This window comes from Culex quinquefasciatus, chromosome 3 (assembly GCF_015732765.1).
Source record: "Culex quinquefasciatus strain JHB chromosome 3, VPISU_Cqui_1.0_pri_paternal, whole genome shotgun sequence".
Taxonomy (NCBI): domain Eukaryota; kingdom Metazoa; phylum Arthropoda; class Insecta; order Diptera; family Culicidae; genus Culex; species Culex quinquefasciatus.
The window spans coordinates 14690251-14710238 of NC_051863.1; the positions used below are offsets into that span (position 1 = coordinate 14690251).

At 34.8% G+C, this 19988-nt stretch overlaps 1 protein-coding gene across 11 annotated transcripts in view; it reads right to left on the reverse strand.

Annotated features, from left to right (window-relative positions):
- The window catches only part of LOC6053453, a 324644-nt gene that overhangs the window by 137508 nt on the left and 167148 nt on the right, over window positions 1-19988 (reverse strand). For 10 of the 11 annotated variants that reach the window (XM_038266404.1, XM_038266406.1, XM_038266396.1 and 7 more), the window contains one exon: window positions 19297-19400. In XM_038266404.1, the coding sequence (XP_038122332.1) occupies window positions 19297-19400 (104 nt within the window). The remainder of the gene's footprint in view (window positions 1-19296; window positions 19401-19988) is intronic. The other variant, XM_038266398.1, reaches the window with a different exon arrangement.

Below are 19988 nucleotides of genomic sequence, written 5' to 3' on the forward strand. Positions count from 1 at the left end.
ATTCAATAAATTGAAAGCATCACGAATACCCTTAAACTCCCAGAAGCCATGGAAAAATTTCAAAATTCCTCATCACTGTTGATAAACACTCCCTTCCACAGATGGAGTTCAAAACCCCGAGCCCAGCAAACTTCGTGGAACAACCCACTGCTGGGTGCACGTAATTCTCGATGGCTCCGTTATCGTTCGTCGTCACCGTCGCCATTTTCTTCACCTTAACCCTCCTTCCCTGCTTCACCTAAAAAGGACAAGAAAACAAATGCCGGGATTTACGCCCCCGCAATATCCGAACGCCACACACACACACAAGGTAGCAGCAGTGCAAGGTAGTTTAGTAGTAGCATTTATGTCACGTCCATTCCCGTAATCCTCGGATGTCCCCGTTCCCTCAGGACGCCCCCAAACTACGGTCAGGGGCCCTGTTGCTTCAGCTCCTGTGACTGGCTTGAAGCGAAGTTTTACCCGTCAGTTTCCAAACAGAGAGAAATGTTAAGAAAGTTACGACGAAGCAGCAAATCTTAAGATTTGTAACAAACACACGTCGAAGAGATTACTCTGCGAGATCTTTCCGTTCGTCGTCGTCCTTCCCGGTAGTGTCCCGGATTTTGCTGGGGTTTTGCGGTGGGGAAGGTGAAAATGGCCAATTGTAACACAATCAACCGACGAAATTATATCTGTGGGCGATGTTCGCTAAATTGATTGAAATCATCACCCCAAATCCGAGATTTCGCCATTCATCGAAGCAAGAATCAATTTGAAAGTTTCATCATTTTATTCCCAAAAAAAAAAAGCAAACCAACTCTTTAAACAACAGCACTAATCGCTCGCGATGAGTTTGCAAATATTTGACCAACCAACCATCAGCCAGCACAAGAGAAGAGACTGCAAATCGGAAGGTCAAACATTGGCAGGAAAAGTTTGGTGAAAAGCGGGAGAAAGAGCTAGCTAGCTAGCTCGACCGTGAATTTTCCAGTAATTAGGTTTGTGGTCTGGCCATGCACCACCGAGCTCCTCCGAAGTCTTTCGCTTGTTTTGTGGTGAAATATCTATCAGCCAGAGCAGATCTGGCGAGATGAACAAGATTGATTGCTTGGGACGAGTTTTGTTTTGTTGTTTGTGATTGCATATAAAATTGGTGGAAAATTGAAAAAGAAAAAAGATTTTTTTCGGGTTGATGGATTTTAATGTTGATATATTTTTCTAGTTTTATTTTTCCAGCAAATTATTAAAATGCAACATGTAATTTTAAGTGAATATGCAATAAAACAGAAGGGTTATTTAATCATTTAAATAAAAAAAAATCATTTTAAAATTGCATGTTTTTGTAAATTTGCAGGGTTATTTTTAAGAGTGTAACAATGTTCTACAAAGTTGTAGTACAGACAATTGCACAAATTTTGATTTAGAAACATACAACCATTGCTAGTAACTATCACGAGTCTTGAAAAAAATAATAACTTGATAGTTTAAAGACTGTTTTGCGATATTTACTTTTTTATATCTTTGTTTAAATTAAAACATAAGTGAAAAGAAAAAAAAATCGAAGCACTGTACATAATTATCAAAATCTAATCTAATCTAATCGAACACAAGCGCAGCCAGTCCGAAGAAAGCATCCTGGAAGAACTTGGGGTTAGATTACGCCCCAAGTTCTTCCTTGTCTATATTAATTATTGCAGTACACTTGAGTAACCCCGAAGATGTATTGCATAAATTAAAGCGGCCAGGCCTACTGCGTTGCATTAACCGCATGAGACAGATTCTATGAACGGAGCACACTTCACAGAATCTACAGGGGAGGAAGGATGCGTGAACATACCGGAAGCACTGTACATAATTATCAAAAAATAATAATATTCAAAATAGTTTTGAAAACGGGAATGCCTGAAATCAGTAAGAAAAATATTCAAAATGATTAAAAAAGAAATTTAAATGCCTTTGAGTTTTTAAAGTCTTTTGAATAACAAACCAAAATCAATTCAATAAATCAGAAAAAGAAATACAACAAATTTCGATTATTTCGTTTAGGAAAGATTTTTTAGGATTTTTCGAATTTTTAAACGATGTTGAACATGTTCCATGTAACTTTGTAGGTCTGCAATATTTATTTGAAACGAACAGTTTCTAAATTTGAAAATTTTAATTTCACAGATTTATAGGTTTATAGAATCACACTCAAGATGTTATTTTTTTTATAAACGAATGTGAATCTGTCCATTGATTTTAGCAAAATTGAAAAAAAAAGTTTGTATTAGACAACTTCACAAATGTCAAAAATATTTTTGAAATGATTAATATTGCCTAAAAGCCGAATATTAAGTACAACCAAAAGTTGGCTTTATACTGAAAATCAAAATTCCCTTACATACATGTCTTTATCATAGAATAATACAACTTGTACATAAAGATGATTCAAATAACTATGCAGAAGAAACCTTAATTTAAATTGTAAGCCTAAATTCAGACATATTGAAACAAAATGTGTTACAAAGTGCTTAAGGTTTTTCAGTTATCACTTTGCCAAAAGCTTTAAAAATACATCAGAATAACGCTTTTTTAAATCTTTTTTTTACCGGAGTTGAAATGAAAAAAATAAATAGTAGTTTATGCAACAAGTTGCAAAAAGAGGATTTTTTCAGCACGATTCGTACATTTATCCAATGAGGTTCACCGAGTTGAATAAAAACGAAGAGTGCTGAAAAAATCAAGTTTTGCAACGAGTTCCATACAACATTTTTTGCAATTCCAAAAAACACAACTGAGTGAAATTTTATGTCAAACTTTCATATATTTTGTCAATAAATCGTTTAAATCAAAAAAATTTTGAAAAGTGTTACTTTTCGAAACAAGTGCTGAAAAGATCAACTTTTCAGCATTTATTTTGAAAAGTGTTGCTATTCGATTCTGTTATTTTTGGTACAGAAAAGTAGGCTATTTCATCGTTCAAGAATGACAGGAAAAGTAAGTAGTTTCACGACGGAATTGCAAAAAATAAAATAAAAAATTCGATGTTTTGAAAATTAATATTGTTTGCCCTCTGATTTTAAGGGAAACTTTTAAAGTGATGCCAAAAATTATGATTTAGACAAAATTGCTTAAAAGCAATTTTGTGAGACATTGAACAATAAAATTTTTGAATTTTAATTTTTTTTAAACTTTGTATGTACTTTTTCTGTGACCAAAGAAGACATTTAACATCATTTGTTCATCCATGCAAGTCGGTCTCCATACAGAAAAGCTATTCAAATATGCAAAAACATATTTTGAGAATTGATTTTCTGATTGGTGTCTCCAGCAAAGTTGTAAGTACTAATTATGACTTCTCAGAACAAAGAGTTACATTTGCAAAAATACTATAATTTTTTTATTTGACTTTCACACAAAAAATACAGTTGCGCTTGAAACTCCATTTTGAAAATTCTCATTTTTAAGTATGTTTTCGATGCCAAATAATGCCATCTAATGAGCTTTGGAACAAGTTTTCATTTAGCAGCGCTGTCATTTTTCCAAAAATAAATCATAATTTTCATAAATAAGAAATTTAATTTTTGCTTAAGTTTTGAATATTAAATTCAACAGCCAATAGAAATTTATAATTTGTTTAATCCGTGACTTTTTACCTAAGAAGTCTAACCAAGCTTAGCCATCCTTGATTTTTTTTTATTCGAAAAGATCAGATAATTTCCTATAAATTTGCCTATGAATTTTAAACAAACAGAAAACTATTGTTTTGATATATCGTTGAATTTTTGGATTTTTTTGCGCCCGATTTTAAATATAAAAAATAAATTTTTGCAACTCCGTCGTAAAACTACTTACTTTTCCTGCCATTCTCGAACGACGAAACAGCCTACTTGTCCCTACCAAAAATAACAGAATCAAATAGCTGAATGCTGAAAAGTTCTACTTTTCAGCACTGAAATGAATGTTGAAAAGTTGAATTTTTCAACACCTGTTAGAAAAAGTAATATTTTTCAACATTTTTTTTATTCGAGCGATTCATTAACTAAATGCATGGACATTTGACCTTTTATTCTGTTCAAAGGATGGTTTCGAAATTGCAAAAAATGTTGTATGGAGCTCGTGGCAAAACTTGATTTTATCCCGTATAGTTTAGAAAATACTTAAATATCTGTAACAAAAATCTTGGTGCACCGTTAAGGCGTCATCCATAAAGTATGTCACGCAAAAATCGGCCAAAATTAACCCCCTCCCCTATGTCACACTTTGTCATACAAGGTTGAACCCCCCCTAAAAAAATACGTCACATTTTGACAGACCCCCCCCCCCCTTGTTTTTGATGGGGTTTTTATAGTTTTGATATCTTTAAACTCTCATAATTTTGATATTTTGGCAATTTTTATATGAAGAAATAAGTTAAATTATTCTAATTATTCATTTTTTAGAATAATCATTGCGAAATACAAAAAGCAGTTTTGTATCTTATATAAATAAGAAGACCTGGTATATTCAAGTATTAAAAAATCATGAAAACTGTTTTTCACAGCTTTGTATCTAATAAGTTCACCATTTATAGCAGTTTTCTTATGAAGACCCTATTTTCAAAGCATTTATTTTTATCAAGCAAGAATTTGCAAAATATTGGAGTTCCAGCTGAAAAAAAAATTTGACTATATAATAAATTATAATGTGATACCGTCATCAGGGGTGAAATTGGGTCTGGGGGTGAGTTTGGGTCATACAAAAATGCAAAAAATTGTAAGACCTAACATCACCCCTGATGACGGTACTTCTAAATAATAGTAAGCAAACAATTTTAAGAAAAGAGGATTTAATTTAATTGTGACCATTTATGTAATGCAATATTATGCAGTCATAAAAAAAACCTAGCGTGACGTCACAATCTCGCAAACCCCCCCTCCCCCCTTCGTCACATCTTGTCACACCTTCGGTAACCCCCCCTCTCCCCCTAGGAGCGTACGTACTTTATGGATGACGCCTAATGTGGTCGAAAATAAGTGCTTTTTGAGCCTTATATAATTTATTTTAAAACCATGTTTATTCGAAGGTCGGAAAATGCCACGAAAATTTTGACAATTATTTTGGTACAGAAGGGAGAAGTGTTTATGTTACAAGCATAACCATCATGACAAAGAACTGTATGTACTTCAACAGCTCTTCCCAGCTCTATTTTGATATTGTTTGGTTTATATGTATACATGAGTTGTGTTTCTTCAACAACATTCAAAGTATTCCGTGTGAAACATTCCAATCAAAACTATAGCTCTCTAGCGCTCGCGCTTCTACCTGCGATTTTTGGCCTGCTTCCACCCTGCTGCTGCTTCCGGTTCCGACTCTGCTCATCGTCCTCGGTGGTGGTTCCGAGGCTGGACTGGCTGGTGGTCGAAGCGCCTCCTCCGCCGCCACCGTTGGACGCCGCCACAGTTGCCGACGACGACCCGGTGCCAGCGCCCCGAACCCAGGTCCCGACAAAGGGAAATATTTCGAACGGGAACGAAATTGCGTCTTCGGCGATGGAAAACCTTCGAGCGCAACGACTTGCTCCAGATGATTGGCCCGATGTTTGCCCGGAACGAGCAGCGCCGCACACATAAACTGGTGACGGTCACTTCCGGTGCCAAGTTCCGTCACGGTTGAAGGACAGAGGGGAGCAACAGGACAAACAGTACCATTAAAGGATCATTTCTCTTCCTTTTTTTTGTTGCTCCAATTTCCACGAGCGAGCCCCCGGATTGTGTGTGTCCCTTTTTTCGGGGGTTTTTCTTATTGATTTGGTTCACACACAGTAAAAAATGCAAACACACACACACGCGCCGACGTGTGTGAGGGCGTTATTTTGGGGATTTTGCGAGGCACTCTTCCACCACTTGGAAATATTACAGTTTGATAGTCTCCTGGGAGGGAAGTGAAGGGGTCCGGGAAGACGGATTGAAAAGTTGCCTTGCCGTGGAACAATTTGTTTCACTTAACGAGAGACCACTCACACCACTTTGCAGCACAAACACAGCCACTTAAAATTTCACAGAGCCGTCCCCCCTTTGTGGAGTTGGCGATTCAACAGTTTGACTGTCACGGCCAACTGCGATCCTGGGCCAACACTTCCAGCAGTTGTTGCAGGGAACGTCCACAAACACCTTAATTTTACACACCTCTTTTCCACAAATTAAACTGCCCGTCAAAAGGGCTGAAACCACTTTGGCAGATGACGTCGTCGTCGTTTTTTTCCTCCTTCTGTTATCAGACGGGGAGAGGCCTGTTCCTTCGCGAGCGCGAGTAACAAAGTGTTGGCGAGGGTTTTGTGCGTATCCTTGGGCGTCTCAGATGAAACTGAAACGGCGAAACGGCTTCCGTTTCCCAGCAGCCACAGGAAGGAAGGACGCCCTTCTTCTTGCTGGTAGTACGCGCGCACTCACACACGCCCGCTTGTGAAGGGAGAGAGAGCTTTTACTCTCTCTTTTGAAGAGAAAAAGCTCTTTGTTGGAGAGGGAGAGAATTGAAGTGCTGGATGGAAAAGTTTGACTCTCCCACAATGTCCTGGTGATAAGTGTTGGCAGATAGGAATTTAAGAGTTGGTTGGTTTGTAATTCGATTTTGTAAAGGAAATTTTAGTAGTCAATTAAAAATTTTCTTAATTACAAAATACTAAAATTATCAGGATATCGAAGGATTATCAGGTAGTGTCACTTGTTTTACATAATTTTCCCAAACATTTTTCAAAATAAGGGTGCATTTTGTTGTTATTAGCCTAATCGCAATTTGTATTAGCCTATGATTTAATTTATATCAAGAAAGGGCACATTTAAAATTATGCAAACACAAAATAGATTCACGGGATGGCGAAAGCTAAATATTATAAATCGATATGATCAATGGAAGATTTATACGTAGAAAGCTGTGTTTCACCTTCCTTATTTAGAATAAGTTCGATTCAAAGTATTCTATCGGTAAAAATTACGTTTTTAGAGAAAAAAAAATATGTGTTTTTTCACATTAAATGATACTAAATAAAAATCAATAATTTTTATTTAAAAAATACTTTTTTCGAAAGTTTGAACTAAAGGAAATACGACTTATAATAATGCTTATTAACAAATTAATAAAATTTACTAGAGCCACCATGCGCCTCCTCCCATACCACTTTATTCGGATAACACTTACGTAATATTACCTATTCTATTTTGTAATATTAGCTCAATTAGGACTGAAAATGTGTCAAAACACTAAAATAGTGGTAAAAATGTAATATTAACATGTATGTTTTTTACTGTGTATGAAATCACATCCCTTGGTCAAAATGATGAGTTGTTCTAAGGATTGAGCTGTTTAAAAAACATCTTTCTGATTTTTCTTCAAACTTAAAAAGTTTTTTAGACAGAGCTGAATCAAGACGGTTGGTTAGTTTTGGTAATTCAAAAAATTGAAGCGAAATAATGTGTAGATGGAATAATGACCTTAAAATTAAATTTAGCAAAAAATGGACTCTCAATCTAATCTAATCTAATCTAATCGAACACAAGCACAGCCAGTCCGAAGAAAGCATCCGGGAAGAACTTATGGTTAGATTACGCCTCAAGTTCCTTCTTGTCATTATTAATGATTGCAGTACTTTCGAGAACCCCCGAAGTGTATCACACTCATTAAAGCGGCCCGGCCTACTGCGTTGCATTAACCGCATGAGACAGATTCTATGAACGGATCCCACATTCATAGAACCACCAGGGGAAGAAGAAGAAGCCGGGGACATACCGTACCAACGGGTTCGAGTTATTTATAGATTATAATGGTGTGTGGTGTGTAGGGGAATCGTTGGGGAAGGGATTGTTGTATTATATAGTAAATGTCCTTGTGACATTATTTCACCACTACGGATTAATTCACACAAGGAGTACACTCAACCCCCGGTGGTTGGTCACTTTTTCGATTGACACTTTTTTAGTTTGTACCCCGTTGGTTGGTCAAAGTCAAACTAAAAAGTGACGAACTGTCACTTTTTACACGGCGCACACGCACACCTTCAAAACAAACGTTTGGTAGCGTGTGTGAACTCCGTGTTAAAGGGGGTGTCAAATTAAAAAATGACCCCGTTCGTTTGACAACAGTTGGTGTCAAACCAACGGGGTTTGAGTGTATTAATCCCTTAGTGGCCGAATGTCTAGAGCATCCAACATCCAATCCAAAAGTGTGAGTTCGAATCCCACCTGATTCTATGCGTTTTTTGTTCATATTCAAAGTTCAATTCCAGTCGAAAAATTTCAAGGAGACCGGTCGGGAATCGAACCCTGAATCTTCCGCTTATGAGGCGGGAGCCGTAGCCATTAAGCCACGGGCCGGTCTTAGCAAAAAATGAACTGTCAAGTCACTAATCACGTGGATATATAATTTTTTAATTACGAAGGCTTAGTTCTTATTTCTTATCTTATTTCAAATTTAATCATTTCGTTGTAATTTTATGCATTATAGCGCACAGTAAACAACATTCACTGTAAAATTACATCTGGGAACGTAGACAGATTTTGTGCCAATAAATGTGAAAGGTGAACCGCTTAATGTGTACAAATCTCTCTTTTTAGACTTTTCCACAAAAAATGAATTCAAATTACGTCAAAAAAATCTATCATCAAATTTTCAACCATAAAAAAAACTTTTTTATGTGCAATAACTCTATGGACAAAAAAAAATAAAATCAATTTATGAAAATATTTCTTTTTTGAAATATTTTCGTATTTTTGATGACCTCAAAACAGTTGTAAAAAGACAAAATTTGCCCTATTTGATGAATAATTTAAAAATTTACGTTACACAATGTATTCTCGATATTTACAATTCGATTTTAAAACTGATTGTGACTGAAACTTTTTTTTTTATTTGGAGGTACATATTTTATTTACAGTTTTCATCACCCCCTAAGTTGACTCGAAAACCCAGAGGGCGAAAAAATGTTTTTTTAAATAAATCGATCAAATTTTCAATTGAAATTTTAGTGCAATCAACTGAAATGCATCAAATGCAAATCCTCTGCGTTACGAATCATTTTAAGCATGTTTAGGTTAATTGAAAAATATTTTGAATTTAAGTGAAATTTCAATCTACAAAAACGTAAAAAGTTCATATTTTCGCAAAAAAAGTTTTTCCTCAAATTTTATATTTTTTGCAAAACTAATGATTGCAGAGCAGTTCTCTCAGATTTCGGTCATTCGAATTTTTTGTATTTTTTTAGTTTGTCCATATAATTTTCCATACACATTTGGCAGCTGTCCAAACCAAAATGATGTTTGAAAATTCAAAAATCTGTATCTTTCGAAGGACATTTTTGATCGATTTGGTGTCTTCGGCAAAGTTGTTGGTATGGATACGGACTACACTGGAAAAAATGGTACAAGGTAAAAATTTTTTTGGTGATTTTTTATTTAACTTTTTGTCACTTAAACATGATTTTAATTTTTTCGCATTTTCTTATATGTTTTAGGAGACATCAAATGACAACTTTTCAGAAATTTTTAGGTTGTGCAAAAACTCATTGACCGAGTTATGAATTTTTGAATCAATACTGATTTATCCCAAAAATCAAAATATTGGTCGCAAACATTTTTCCACTTCATTTTTCGATGTAAAATCAAATTTGCAGTCAAAAAGTACTTTAGTGAAATTTTGATAAAGTGCACCGTATTCAAGTCATAGTTTTTCATTTTTTTAAATTAGTGCACATGTTTGCCCACTTTTGAAAAAAATATTTTTGAATGCCTGAATTCTCTATATTTTGCTTTTTTGAACTTTTTTGATACGACCCTTAGTTGCTGAGATATTGCCATGCAAAGGTTTAAAAACATGAAAATTGATGTTTTCCAAGTTTCACCCAAATAACCCACCATTTTCTAACGTCGATATCTCAGCAACTAATGGTCCGATTTACAATGTTAAAATATGAAACATTTATAAAATTTTTCGATCTTTTCAAAAAAAAATGTTACGCCTTATTAAAATGTTAGTCTCGCTTTAAAAATTTTGATGGACAAACTAATGATGCAAAATGGTTTCTTTGGGCATACCGAAGGCATCACAAAAGTTTCAGTCGGATTAAAAAATACAAAAATTAAAATTGAAGATAAAAGACCGTGTGCGTAGAGAATTGCTCTGCATATTAACTGTACGGGTGCATAATACATTTTCCAATGTTTTTTTTCGTTGAAATGTAGAAATGCTGGCTTGTCATTTCAATTATTATTGTTTTGTTTTTGTTATTTACAGATTTTTCTGATTTATTTCACCGTTTTCAAGATATAGTTATGTAGCTTTAACTGACTATGTACTGAAATTCTTGTATGATTGTACATTTTCGAAAATATTTTTTTCGAAGAGTTAAAAAAATGTTCAATAAAAATGCTAAAGAATTATTGGAGATTGGACAGCGAACAAAACAAAAAGAAACACGAAATTTAAAGTTTTCAAGTTTTAAGTTTCCCACACTCTCTAATGTCAATATATCAGCAACTAGGGGAAGTTCTCGTATGTTTGGCGGGTGAGGCACGCGTCCTTCACTATTTGAACAACTAATTTTGCAAAACTTTTGATAGAAACATGCTTGCTCACTTCTTATTGAGCTATTTTTAACTCGATTACAGTTGAAAACGCTTTTAATGAGCTGTAATTGAATGTCAAAGTGCTGATATGGCAACATTAGAGGCACGCTGGAATTAGTTGCTGTTCCCCGAATGGTCCAATATTTAATGTTGTAAAAGAAAACAGTTGTGAAATTATATTATCTTATCGGAAAATAACATTCTGAAAATTTTGAAAATTGCATTTCAAGTGGGTGAAAAATTGAATGTTTGGCTCTCGTCAATACCTACAACTTTGCCGAAGACACCAAATTGATCAGGAAATTCCCTAAAAAGTTACAGATTTTCGAATATTTACGTACCATTTTTGTATGGACTGCTGCCAACATTGTATGGAGCCTTGTATGGGTGAACTAATGACAAAAAAATTATTTCCAGTTTTGGTGAAGAATTGGTCATAAGGCAAACGCACCCTAAATTTTTTTTTATTCATTTGCAACCTTTTGTGAACCCTGTTGGCTTTTCTCACCTAAACTCCTTAGCTAGAAAAAAATGTGGACATATTTATGTTTAAAAACACTAAATTTGTAAATTCTAACTTAACATTTTTAGATTTACATAAATACTGTTCAAAATTCTTTCGAATTCTAAGGCCTAAATTCATAATTTTCAAAGTATTTTCCATACACAAATTCAAATAATAAGCAATAATTGCTTGCTCTAGGACAAGGTATCTGGGTTAAAGCAAATTCTATAGAAAATTTAACAATAATGTTTCCGAAATTGACAGAATGTTTTTAAATGATTGTCGAATACTTTTATTATTTTTAACAAGTTGTAAGTCAAGGCAATTTTTTGCCTTCAATTATCTTTGACATCAAAAAATATCTACTTTATCCTATATTATCATAAACTCACAATAATAAAACAGGAAATGAAATTTATTATAATTTTATATTAGTGAAATTTAAATAATGTCCGTCAGCAACTGAAAATAAAGTACGTTTTTGTCAAGAAGCAAGCGATAATCAATGTACAGATTTTCCAAATGTTCTGTTTTCATCTAGCAACACTGCCGCATCCCTCCAAAAGCTCTCTTACTCCAAACAAATTTCGTTGAAAATCCCTTCTCTCACGAGAAAGCTTTCGCTCTCTCTCTCTCTCAGTAAGTTAACATTACTACAGGTGGCAGATTTTCGACTAGCTGTTGCTGCTATGTTTTCGTTATTTTGCCACCCACTTTAGGAGAGCACAACCACACACACACACATACACTTTGCCATTGTCCTTCTTTCGGGCATTTTACTCCACACACCAAAACAAGCCCAATTTTCACCCGAAATTTCGCTCCTTATTCGCGAATTATACTACTACCACTCTTTAACACGAAGCTTTTCACGAACAATTGTGGCTGTGTGTGTAATCGATTATGTTGTGTGTGAATCGTCCCCACACCCAACTTCCCCCTTCTCCGCTCTTCCTCAAACCAACACGCATTCAGTTCATTCATGTAACCTGGCCTCGTTGCCAAACCTTTTTTTTCGGGACAGTGTCGCTCTCTCCTTGTCTCTTCCTCCCCAGTTTTTCACGATGGAAGGGGGGGGGGGGCACGTTCATGGCACAGATTTTCACTTTGACCTGTTGAACCCGGGAACGCGGCAAATGTGTTGGAATGAGATGGTGAGAGGAGTTGGAAAATTTGAGTGTTACGTAAGCTGTGAATGGTATTTTCATTTTTTTTCGGAAAATGAGAAAGGTAGTTTTTAAATACCTACAAAAAATTAGGAATTTTTATTTTTTGAGTACTGTATTTTCGTGCTGAAAACAACTACACTTCATTTATTTTTAGACAGACTGTCACATCAAATTTAAACCTACTCAATACGTGCTTCTATTAATAATTTGTCTGTTACTGAATCCAAAATAACTATTTCATGGCTGTTTTCAGCACTGACGCAAGATTTCTCCCATCTCTATTTTGGCTTTGCCAAATTGAAGCACACCAATCATTCAATTCGGCAACCAAAAACGTAAACCACCCACGCCAAATTCGCAATCATAGACCGCGTACTACACGCTGTTTGTGAAAGCGTGAATTCAATTATTGACGTCAAAATTGCGGTTTTCCAGAGTGAGAAATTAAAAAAACAAATCTGCTCGTGGGTTGTAATTAAATTCAGACGTTTGTGCGTACCACGGAAATCTAATTAAAATTCTCTCCAATTTCATTCAACAAGTTGGTGGCTGCTGAAACTGACTAACCTTTCTCGGAAACATCAAACTTTTTTAATCATTTTGTTTTATTTTTGATATTGGTACCCAAAAACTCACATGAAGCAGTCTGGAAAGTTGTGCTAAATTTAGAAGTTTATTTTTGGAACAAACTTATTTCCGTGGAACTTCTTGATTTCATGAAAAATTTAATCACCCAAATTCCAAACAGAACCTAATGACAATGATTACTTGCGAAAAAAAAACCCACGACTCGCACATCCCCGTGGACATGATTTTGTAGTTCAGGACCGGTTCTTGACGTTATCAGTGGTCCCCTCCCCGCTCACCTTTCCTCCAGAACGTGTACCATTTAAATTTCCATTAGTAAACCCCTGCCCCCAACCCCCGGATAGCAGGAACAAAACAGATTTTTCAAGAATTGGTTAGGTCACCACGACCGGAGGACGCGCTCAGCCGTGAGCATAATTGGGATTGGCTTTCGGAAAAGCACTGAAAAACAGCAGAGTAAATTTACGGTCCGATGGTAATTAGATAAGCCGAGGCATTCAACGCGGCCTGTTCTGTCCCAGGCCAAAAAGTGTCTGGACCTTGGGTTTTGGAAGCGTAAAACGGATGAATCTTGGCTGCCCTTTTGTTTTGGATGTCTTTTGAAATTTCGATGGAAAGTTTTTGGTTTTTGGACAGGGTGACCGGAAATATGAGTATTTCGTGCGATTTAATAGCAGTTATTTAAAAATAAAAGTAATTATCAGTAGAGCAAATTTCCACGAAGTGTTCTTAGTTTTTGTTTGATGACAAAATTTTCCAGTATGCTTTGGTCCTTTTAAAAAAAAACTCCAGATATGAACAATCCGGATTCAGTGGCTATTTCTCAACTTACTTACTTTGAAAACTTCAATTTCATTATTTTTTTCCTCAAATATAAGGGCCTGTTACTAATGAACAAAAAATCTTCAGTGTGTCTTAGACGATTTCTACGGAACTTTTCGCAGCTTTCTTTTGTTTTTTAGCTTTCCGTTTTTTAATGGACACTAATAAGTAGGGTTAGTGAATTTTCACTGGGTGAAATTCGTGAAATTGGGAATAATAATATTCAAATATCTAGCAAAATTATTAGTTTTTCTTAGTCGATATTTCAAGGACCGTGGTTAAAGGAAGCAATCAGGTTATAAAATAACATAATAAAAAATTGGAAGGGACTGAATATTCCATTGGAGTACAATATTGAGTATAATATTGAGAAAGCAGAAATCACTATTTAAAGCATCTATAATATTTTTTAAGTTTTCCAAACTTGTTTGACTTCAGATTCAATGAATTTGGATTAAAATTATTTTTTTCATCTAAAAAATCGGTTCTTGTTAATATTTTTGTTTTTTTTTTTAAACCCGTGAAACTTTCGTGAAAATCGATGATTTGGTTAGAGACGGTACCTGTGGAAATCGGAACACTGATGTAACAGATTTTATTTTTGTCTTTTGATTTTTCAATCCAACTTGTAAAGCGGAACTGAACAACTCTCTACGAAATCGGCCGATTTCGACCATTTTTATTTTCTGTATTTTTTTTTTATTTGACTCAAACTTTGTGGGGGCCTTCCCTATGACCAAATAAGCTATTTTGCGTCATTGGTTCACCCATACAAGTCTCCATACAATTTTGGCTGCTGTCCATACAAAAATGGTATGTAAATATTCAAACAGCTGTAACTTTTGAGTGAATTTTCTGATCAATTTGGTGTCTTCGGCAAAGTTGTAGGTATTGTTGAGGACTTTTGAGGAAAAAAATAGGTACACGGAAAAAAAATTGCAGATTTTTTTATCAACATTTTTTTCACAAAAACTCAATTTCCCAAAATACGTATTTTTTGATTTTCGAGATTTTTTGATATGTTTTAGGGGACAAAAATCCGCAACTTTTGAGCCATAGAGAAACATGGTTAAAAAATTTGCCGCCGAGTTATGATTTTTTGAAAAAATAGTGATTTTTGGAAAAAAATGAAGTTTCATGCAAAAACAAGTTTGACATTACTTTTTAATGCAAAATTGAATTTGCAATCGAAAAGTACTTTACATATTTTTCGATAAAGGGCTCCGTTTTCAGGAAATAGCCACCGAAAGTTTGATTTTAGCGAAATATTTGCAGTTTTTCAATTTTTAAAAATAGTGTCCATAAGTGACCATGTCTAAAAAAAATTTTTTTGATAAGTTCAGAAAATTTGCTATAATTGTCTAAGAGACATTGAAGATTGGACCTCGGGTTGCCGAGATAGAGCAGCTTTAAGAAAAAGAAACACGAAAATTGAAATTTTCTTAATCTCACCAAAACAACCCACCTTTTTCTAATGACGATATCTCAGCAATTAATGGTCCGAATTTCAATGTTAATATATAAAACATTCGTGAAATTTTCCGATCTTTTCGAAAAAAATATTTTGATTAAATTAAATTAAAGATTAAATTTTTTAAATCAAGACTAACATTTTAAAAGGGTCAAATATTGAATATTACGCACATTTAAAATGCTAGTCTTGATTTAAAAATTTTCAAATTTTTTTTCGAAAAGATCGGAAATTTCACGAATGTTTCATGCATTAACATTGAAAATCGGACCATTAATTGCTGAGATATCGTCATTAGAAAATGGTGGGCTGATTGGGTGAGACTTAGAAAACTTCAATTTTCGTGTTTCTTTTTTTTAAGCCGCTGTATTTTAACAACCAGAGGTCCAATCTTCAATGTCTCTTAGACAATTTTATAGCAAATTTTCTGAACTTTTCAAAAAAAAATATTTTTAGGTCACTATTTTTAAAAATTGAAAAACTGCAAATACTTCGCTAAAATCAAACTTTCGGTGGCTATATCTTGAAAACGGAGCCCTTCATCAAAAAATCTGTGAAGTACTTTTCGATAAAAAAAAATCTGCATTTTTTTTTCCGTGTACCTATTTTTTTCTCAAAAGTCCTCAACAATACCTACAACTTTGCCGAAGACACCAAATTGATCAGAAAATTCACTCAAAAGTTACAGCTGTTTGAATATTAACATACCATTTTTGTATGGACAGCTGCCAACATTGTATGGAGACTTGCATGGGTGAACCAATGACACAAAATAGCATAGTTGGTCATAGGGAAGGCCCCCACAAAGTTTGAGCCAAATCAAAAAATACAAATAAAATCCATTTCCGGTTTTGGTAGAGAATTGCACAACTAATAACATTATTTCTAGTGTAGTTTTTGAAAATGTCGTATTAATATTCGTTGTTTAAATGTACCTTTAAAAAAATATTATAGTATTTTATAAGATTTTTTTTAATGTCGAAAAATGTTCAAGTTACATAAAATATTATAGCTGGAAAAGACTTTTTAATCTTGATCCTATTTGAAATTCAATGAAATGTAAAATAGATAAAATAAAAATTAAAAAAAAGCAATTGCTTGCCAATGCATTAATTTTTTGAAAACATATAATTTATTTATTATTTCATAATCATTAACCATGACCAAACTTCCATGACTTGATAAAAAAAAAGAAAATAAAATTTGGTGACAAAAATTTTATGTATGCAAACAAATAATATGGAATAAAGTTTAAAATTACTTTTTGTAAGAAAAGAATATGATCTTCAAATTATTTTATGTTTTGGAATTGAGGTCCCCGTGCAAATTGCTATTTTTGAGCGAGAAAAAACACTGAGCTTACCATAGGCATCATTTAAAAAAAAAATCGAAAAATTGGTGGTTATAACTCAAAAATCGTGCACATTTAACTTTTCTATATTTCTGATTGGTTTGGTGTCTTCGGCAAAGTTGTTGGCAGTGATGAGGATTGAATAATTTCAATAAAAAAGTGTATACGGTAAAAAAAATTCCAATTTTTAACCAACTTAAAATCCATATTTTTTTGGTTTTTGAAATTTATTGATATAAAAGTTTTTGTAAAAAAAAATACTTCACCTGAAAAAATGTTTTCAGTTCTTTTATCGATATTTAGTCGATATTCAATTATTTCTTAACCGTTTGGAAGTTGCGTTTTTTCGGCCTCCCTTACACAGTAAAAAATAATGTAAATTTGGAAACTTTAATATTGGAAGATTGAATATTACCTCTAAGATGTAATTTTTCCTCAATTTAGACTGAAAAAGTGACATTGCACCAGGAAAGAGGTGAAATTACACATTTACAGAGGTAAAATAACACCTTTTTTCTGACACAAAAAATGTACCCCTTCCCAGATGTAATATTACCATGATTCTTTTTTCTGTGTACAAACACTTAAAACTTGGAATTTTTCACCAAAATTTAAAGCTCCTAGGACAACCTAGTGAATTAGGAAGTTTCTGGTGCTGACTTTTCGGTTCAGCGTCCTTGGGATCACGTTCCTCTGCCACGTGGATCTCTGATTTGAGCGGCACATTGTTTTCGACTGAATCCCAGCAAGATTGTGGCGTTATTGTGTAATAAATTGCTAGCCCTCTTCATAATCGATAAACGAACCCCACTTAAAACTGACAACTAAAGTTTGATTTAAAATCTACATTACACATTTTGAAATCGTTTCAAAAGCTCCAACTCAGCAGGAAACGAATGCAGGGTGCCAAGCTCCATCAAGCGTTAAATTTACTGTCCCTACAGCCGTAATGATTTATGTTTCAAAATTTAACGAACCATCAAATTGAACGAGTTTGCAGCGAAAGTCCAGCAGCAAGCTGAACATGATGCCGACAGTAATTAGTCGATTTCCAGCTTGATTGAGCAAATTTTAACGATTTTTTTTAAGCTCGATGCATGATATTACAGTTTTCGCTTCTTTTTAAAATTAAATTCTTTCCTGATGATAGAAAACGAAGCAAGCAAAATCCAACAGTCACTGTTGCCTTGTTAAATTTCAGTGAAAATTCTGCCTGTACGGAAGTCCGGGCACTGACAAAGAAAAATCACATTCACTGCTGGAGGCACACTTTTCGTCGACTTGTTGATTTTTGCGAGGAAATCCTCTTTTCTAGGTCTGCAATGAGGCCACGTCAGAGGGACCAACTGTTGGACACTCCGGTTGGGCACACGGAAGTTGTGCAATAAAAACTGGGTATTTCGGACAGATGGGTAGAAAAGTCGTAAAGCTTATCGCTCGTAAGCTCTGAATATACGATATAAAACTTTTCTGGTTTGTTGAGGATGAAAATATAACAAGAAAAAGTATACAAAGTTACAGTGAAGAAGAGTATATTTCCAAAAAACATATTTTATTTATCATTTTTTATCAACTAATGAAAACATAATAAATTTTCGATAAATTTAACTCAAATTCATGCAAGCCAAAAGTAAAAGTCAAACCATCCACATGTTTATCCTTTCCACGAAACAGCATCATCCCAATTGCCAAAAACTTCGTCCTTGCGTGACCAATATTCCCAGAAAAAAGAAGGACCAACTTGCCCCCAACTCGTTGGCCTCTTCCGAAGAAATGCCGAGCACACAACGTTTTTCGGCCATTTCCACGCGATTCTCACCCAACTGTTGCTCCAAATTTCGTGGAAAAATGTCCAACTTTGACCCACCTTCCTTCTTGAGGGAAAATCCAACGAAAGAGGCCGACGAGTAAGGAAAATAACACCACAGGGAAATAGAACGCTATATACATAAGTGATGGCTTGGAAGGGCTTAAGAATCTAACAGAAAGTGGTCAGTCGAGTAGAATTTGGGCTGTCGATTTGGATGAAAATGTTTCCTTTTGTTCGCAGGTGTTGTTTTGAAGAAAGCAGTCCAAAATAAACTCTTAAGGGCTAAGGGTACACTTCAAGCTTTCGCAAAAAAGTCAAAATCTCAAGCTAGGCTAAACCAGTCAAACTCAAATTTTAACAGTAGATACTTAAGCATGTTGGCTACATTCTGTCAGTCCAGTTTTACGAAAAAGATAATTGTTTTTGAGTAATCTTATTTTTTAAAGTATAAATATCAGACAACAAGTCCGACCCTTTGATGTGTAATCGAAGCAGGAAATTGGCACAATCCAACAATCGCTGACTCGTGAGCAGCAATTATCAACCAAAGTCCGTCAAAACGCGTGTCGATCTCAGTGGACACACTTCCCGGAAGTTTCCAAGCAGGAGAAAAGCCTATTTTAAGACGCGGCAGCAGCACTTTGTCAATGAGGGGGAATTGATTTCCCCCGAAATTTGTCCACCCACTCGTCGGGACGGTAGAGTGGGCGAAAAACATAAACAGCATTCGTCATCAGGTTTGTTGTTTTTTTTGGCGGGATGAATTTGGGCAGATTGATCTTAAAATAGCACTTCCGCCGAAAGGTATCGATTCGCGTGGGACGTTTGAGTTTTTTTGTGTGTTTCAAATTCGTAGAAAGAGAGAGACACACGTGGCGTTCCGGATTTTTGTCATTTCATGAAACAGTTTTGTATTGTGTATCGTGTAAGTTTCTGTGTCTGTTTGTCTGTGTGTTTGTGTGCGTAATGCTGGGTTTCGTATGGGTGTTTTGTTTATGAAAGCTTATAGCACTAATCATACCTGTTTGAGTACTAGAATCAAAAAACGTACTAGTGGTTTCCACAGTCATTGTACTAACGGTGCCGTCGATGATCTGGGCGCACGAGTCTCGGCGGCCGCGGTAGCTGGAAGATTGAAGCATGAAACGAAGATTAGTTTGAGTTATGTTTTAGAATTGCAATTTTATGAAGCAAATTTATCACCCCTTTTTAAATTATCTTCAAAATTTTTAAATTACAGAACATGCTAATTTGTTGTTTGAAGCTCAACAAGGGGGCAAAAAAAATAAAAAAAAATATAAAAATTAAAAAAAAACAAGCCATGATTTCAACATTTGAATTAAAAAAGTGTTTTAAAATCTTAAAAAAAAATATTTACAAAAGCAAAGACATCTTTTTTCAAAATTCCTTATTGTCACATTTTGTAAAAGGTTCAAAAATTTATATTTTTAAATAAATTATTTCTAATATTCAAAAAAAATCAAACCATTCACATTGACGACCCCCGGGTCTTTTGTGGTCTCTATTGCAAATTTCTGCTCGAACCTAGGAGTCCGAAGGCTTGAATGAGGAGAGCACCCAAACCTCTTTCTACTCCAAGGAACCTTCCACCCCAGTGTTTGAACTGACAACCTTTGGATTGCGAGTCCAACCGCCGCCAGCGATTCCACCGGAGTAGGCTTGGTTTGGTGTGTTGTTTGTACTTATGGCATG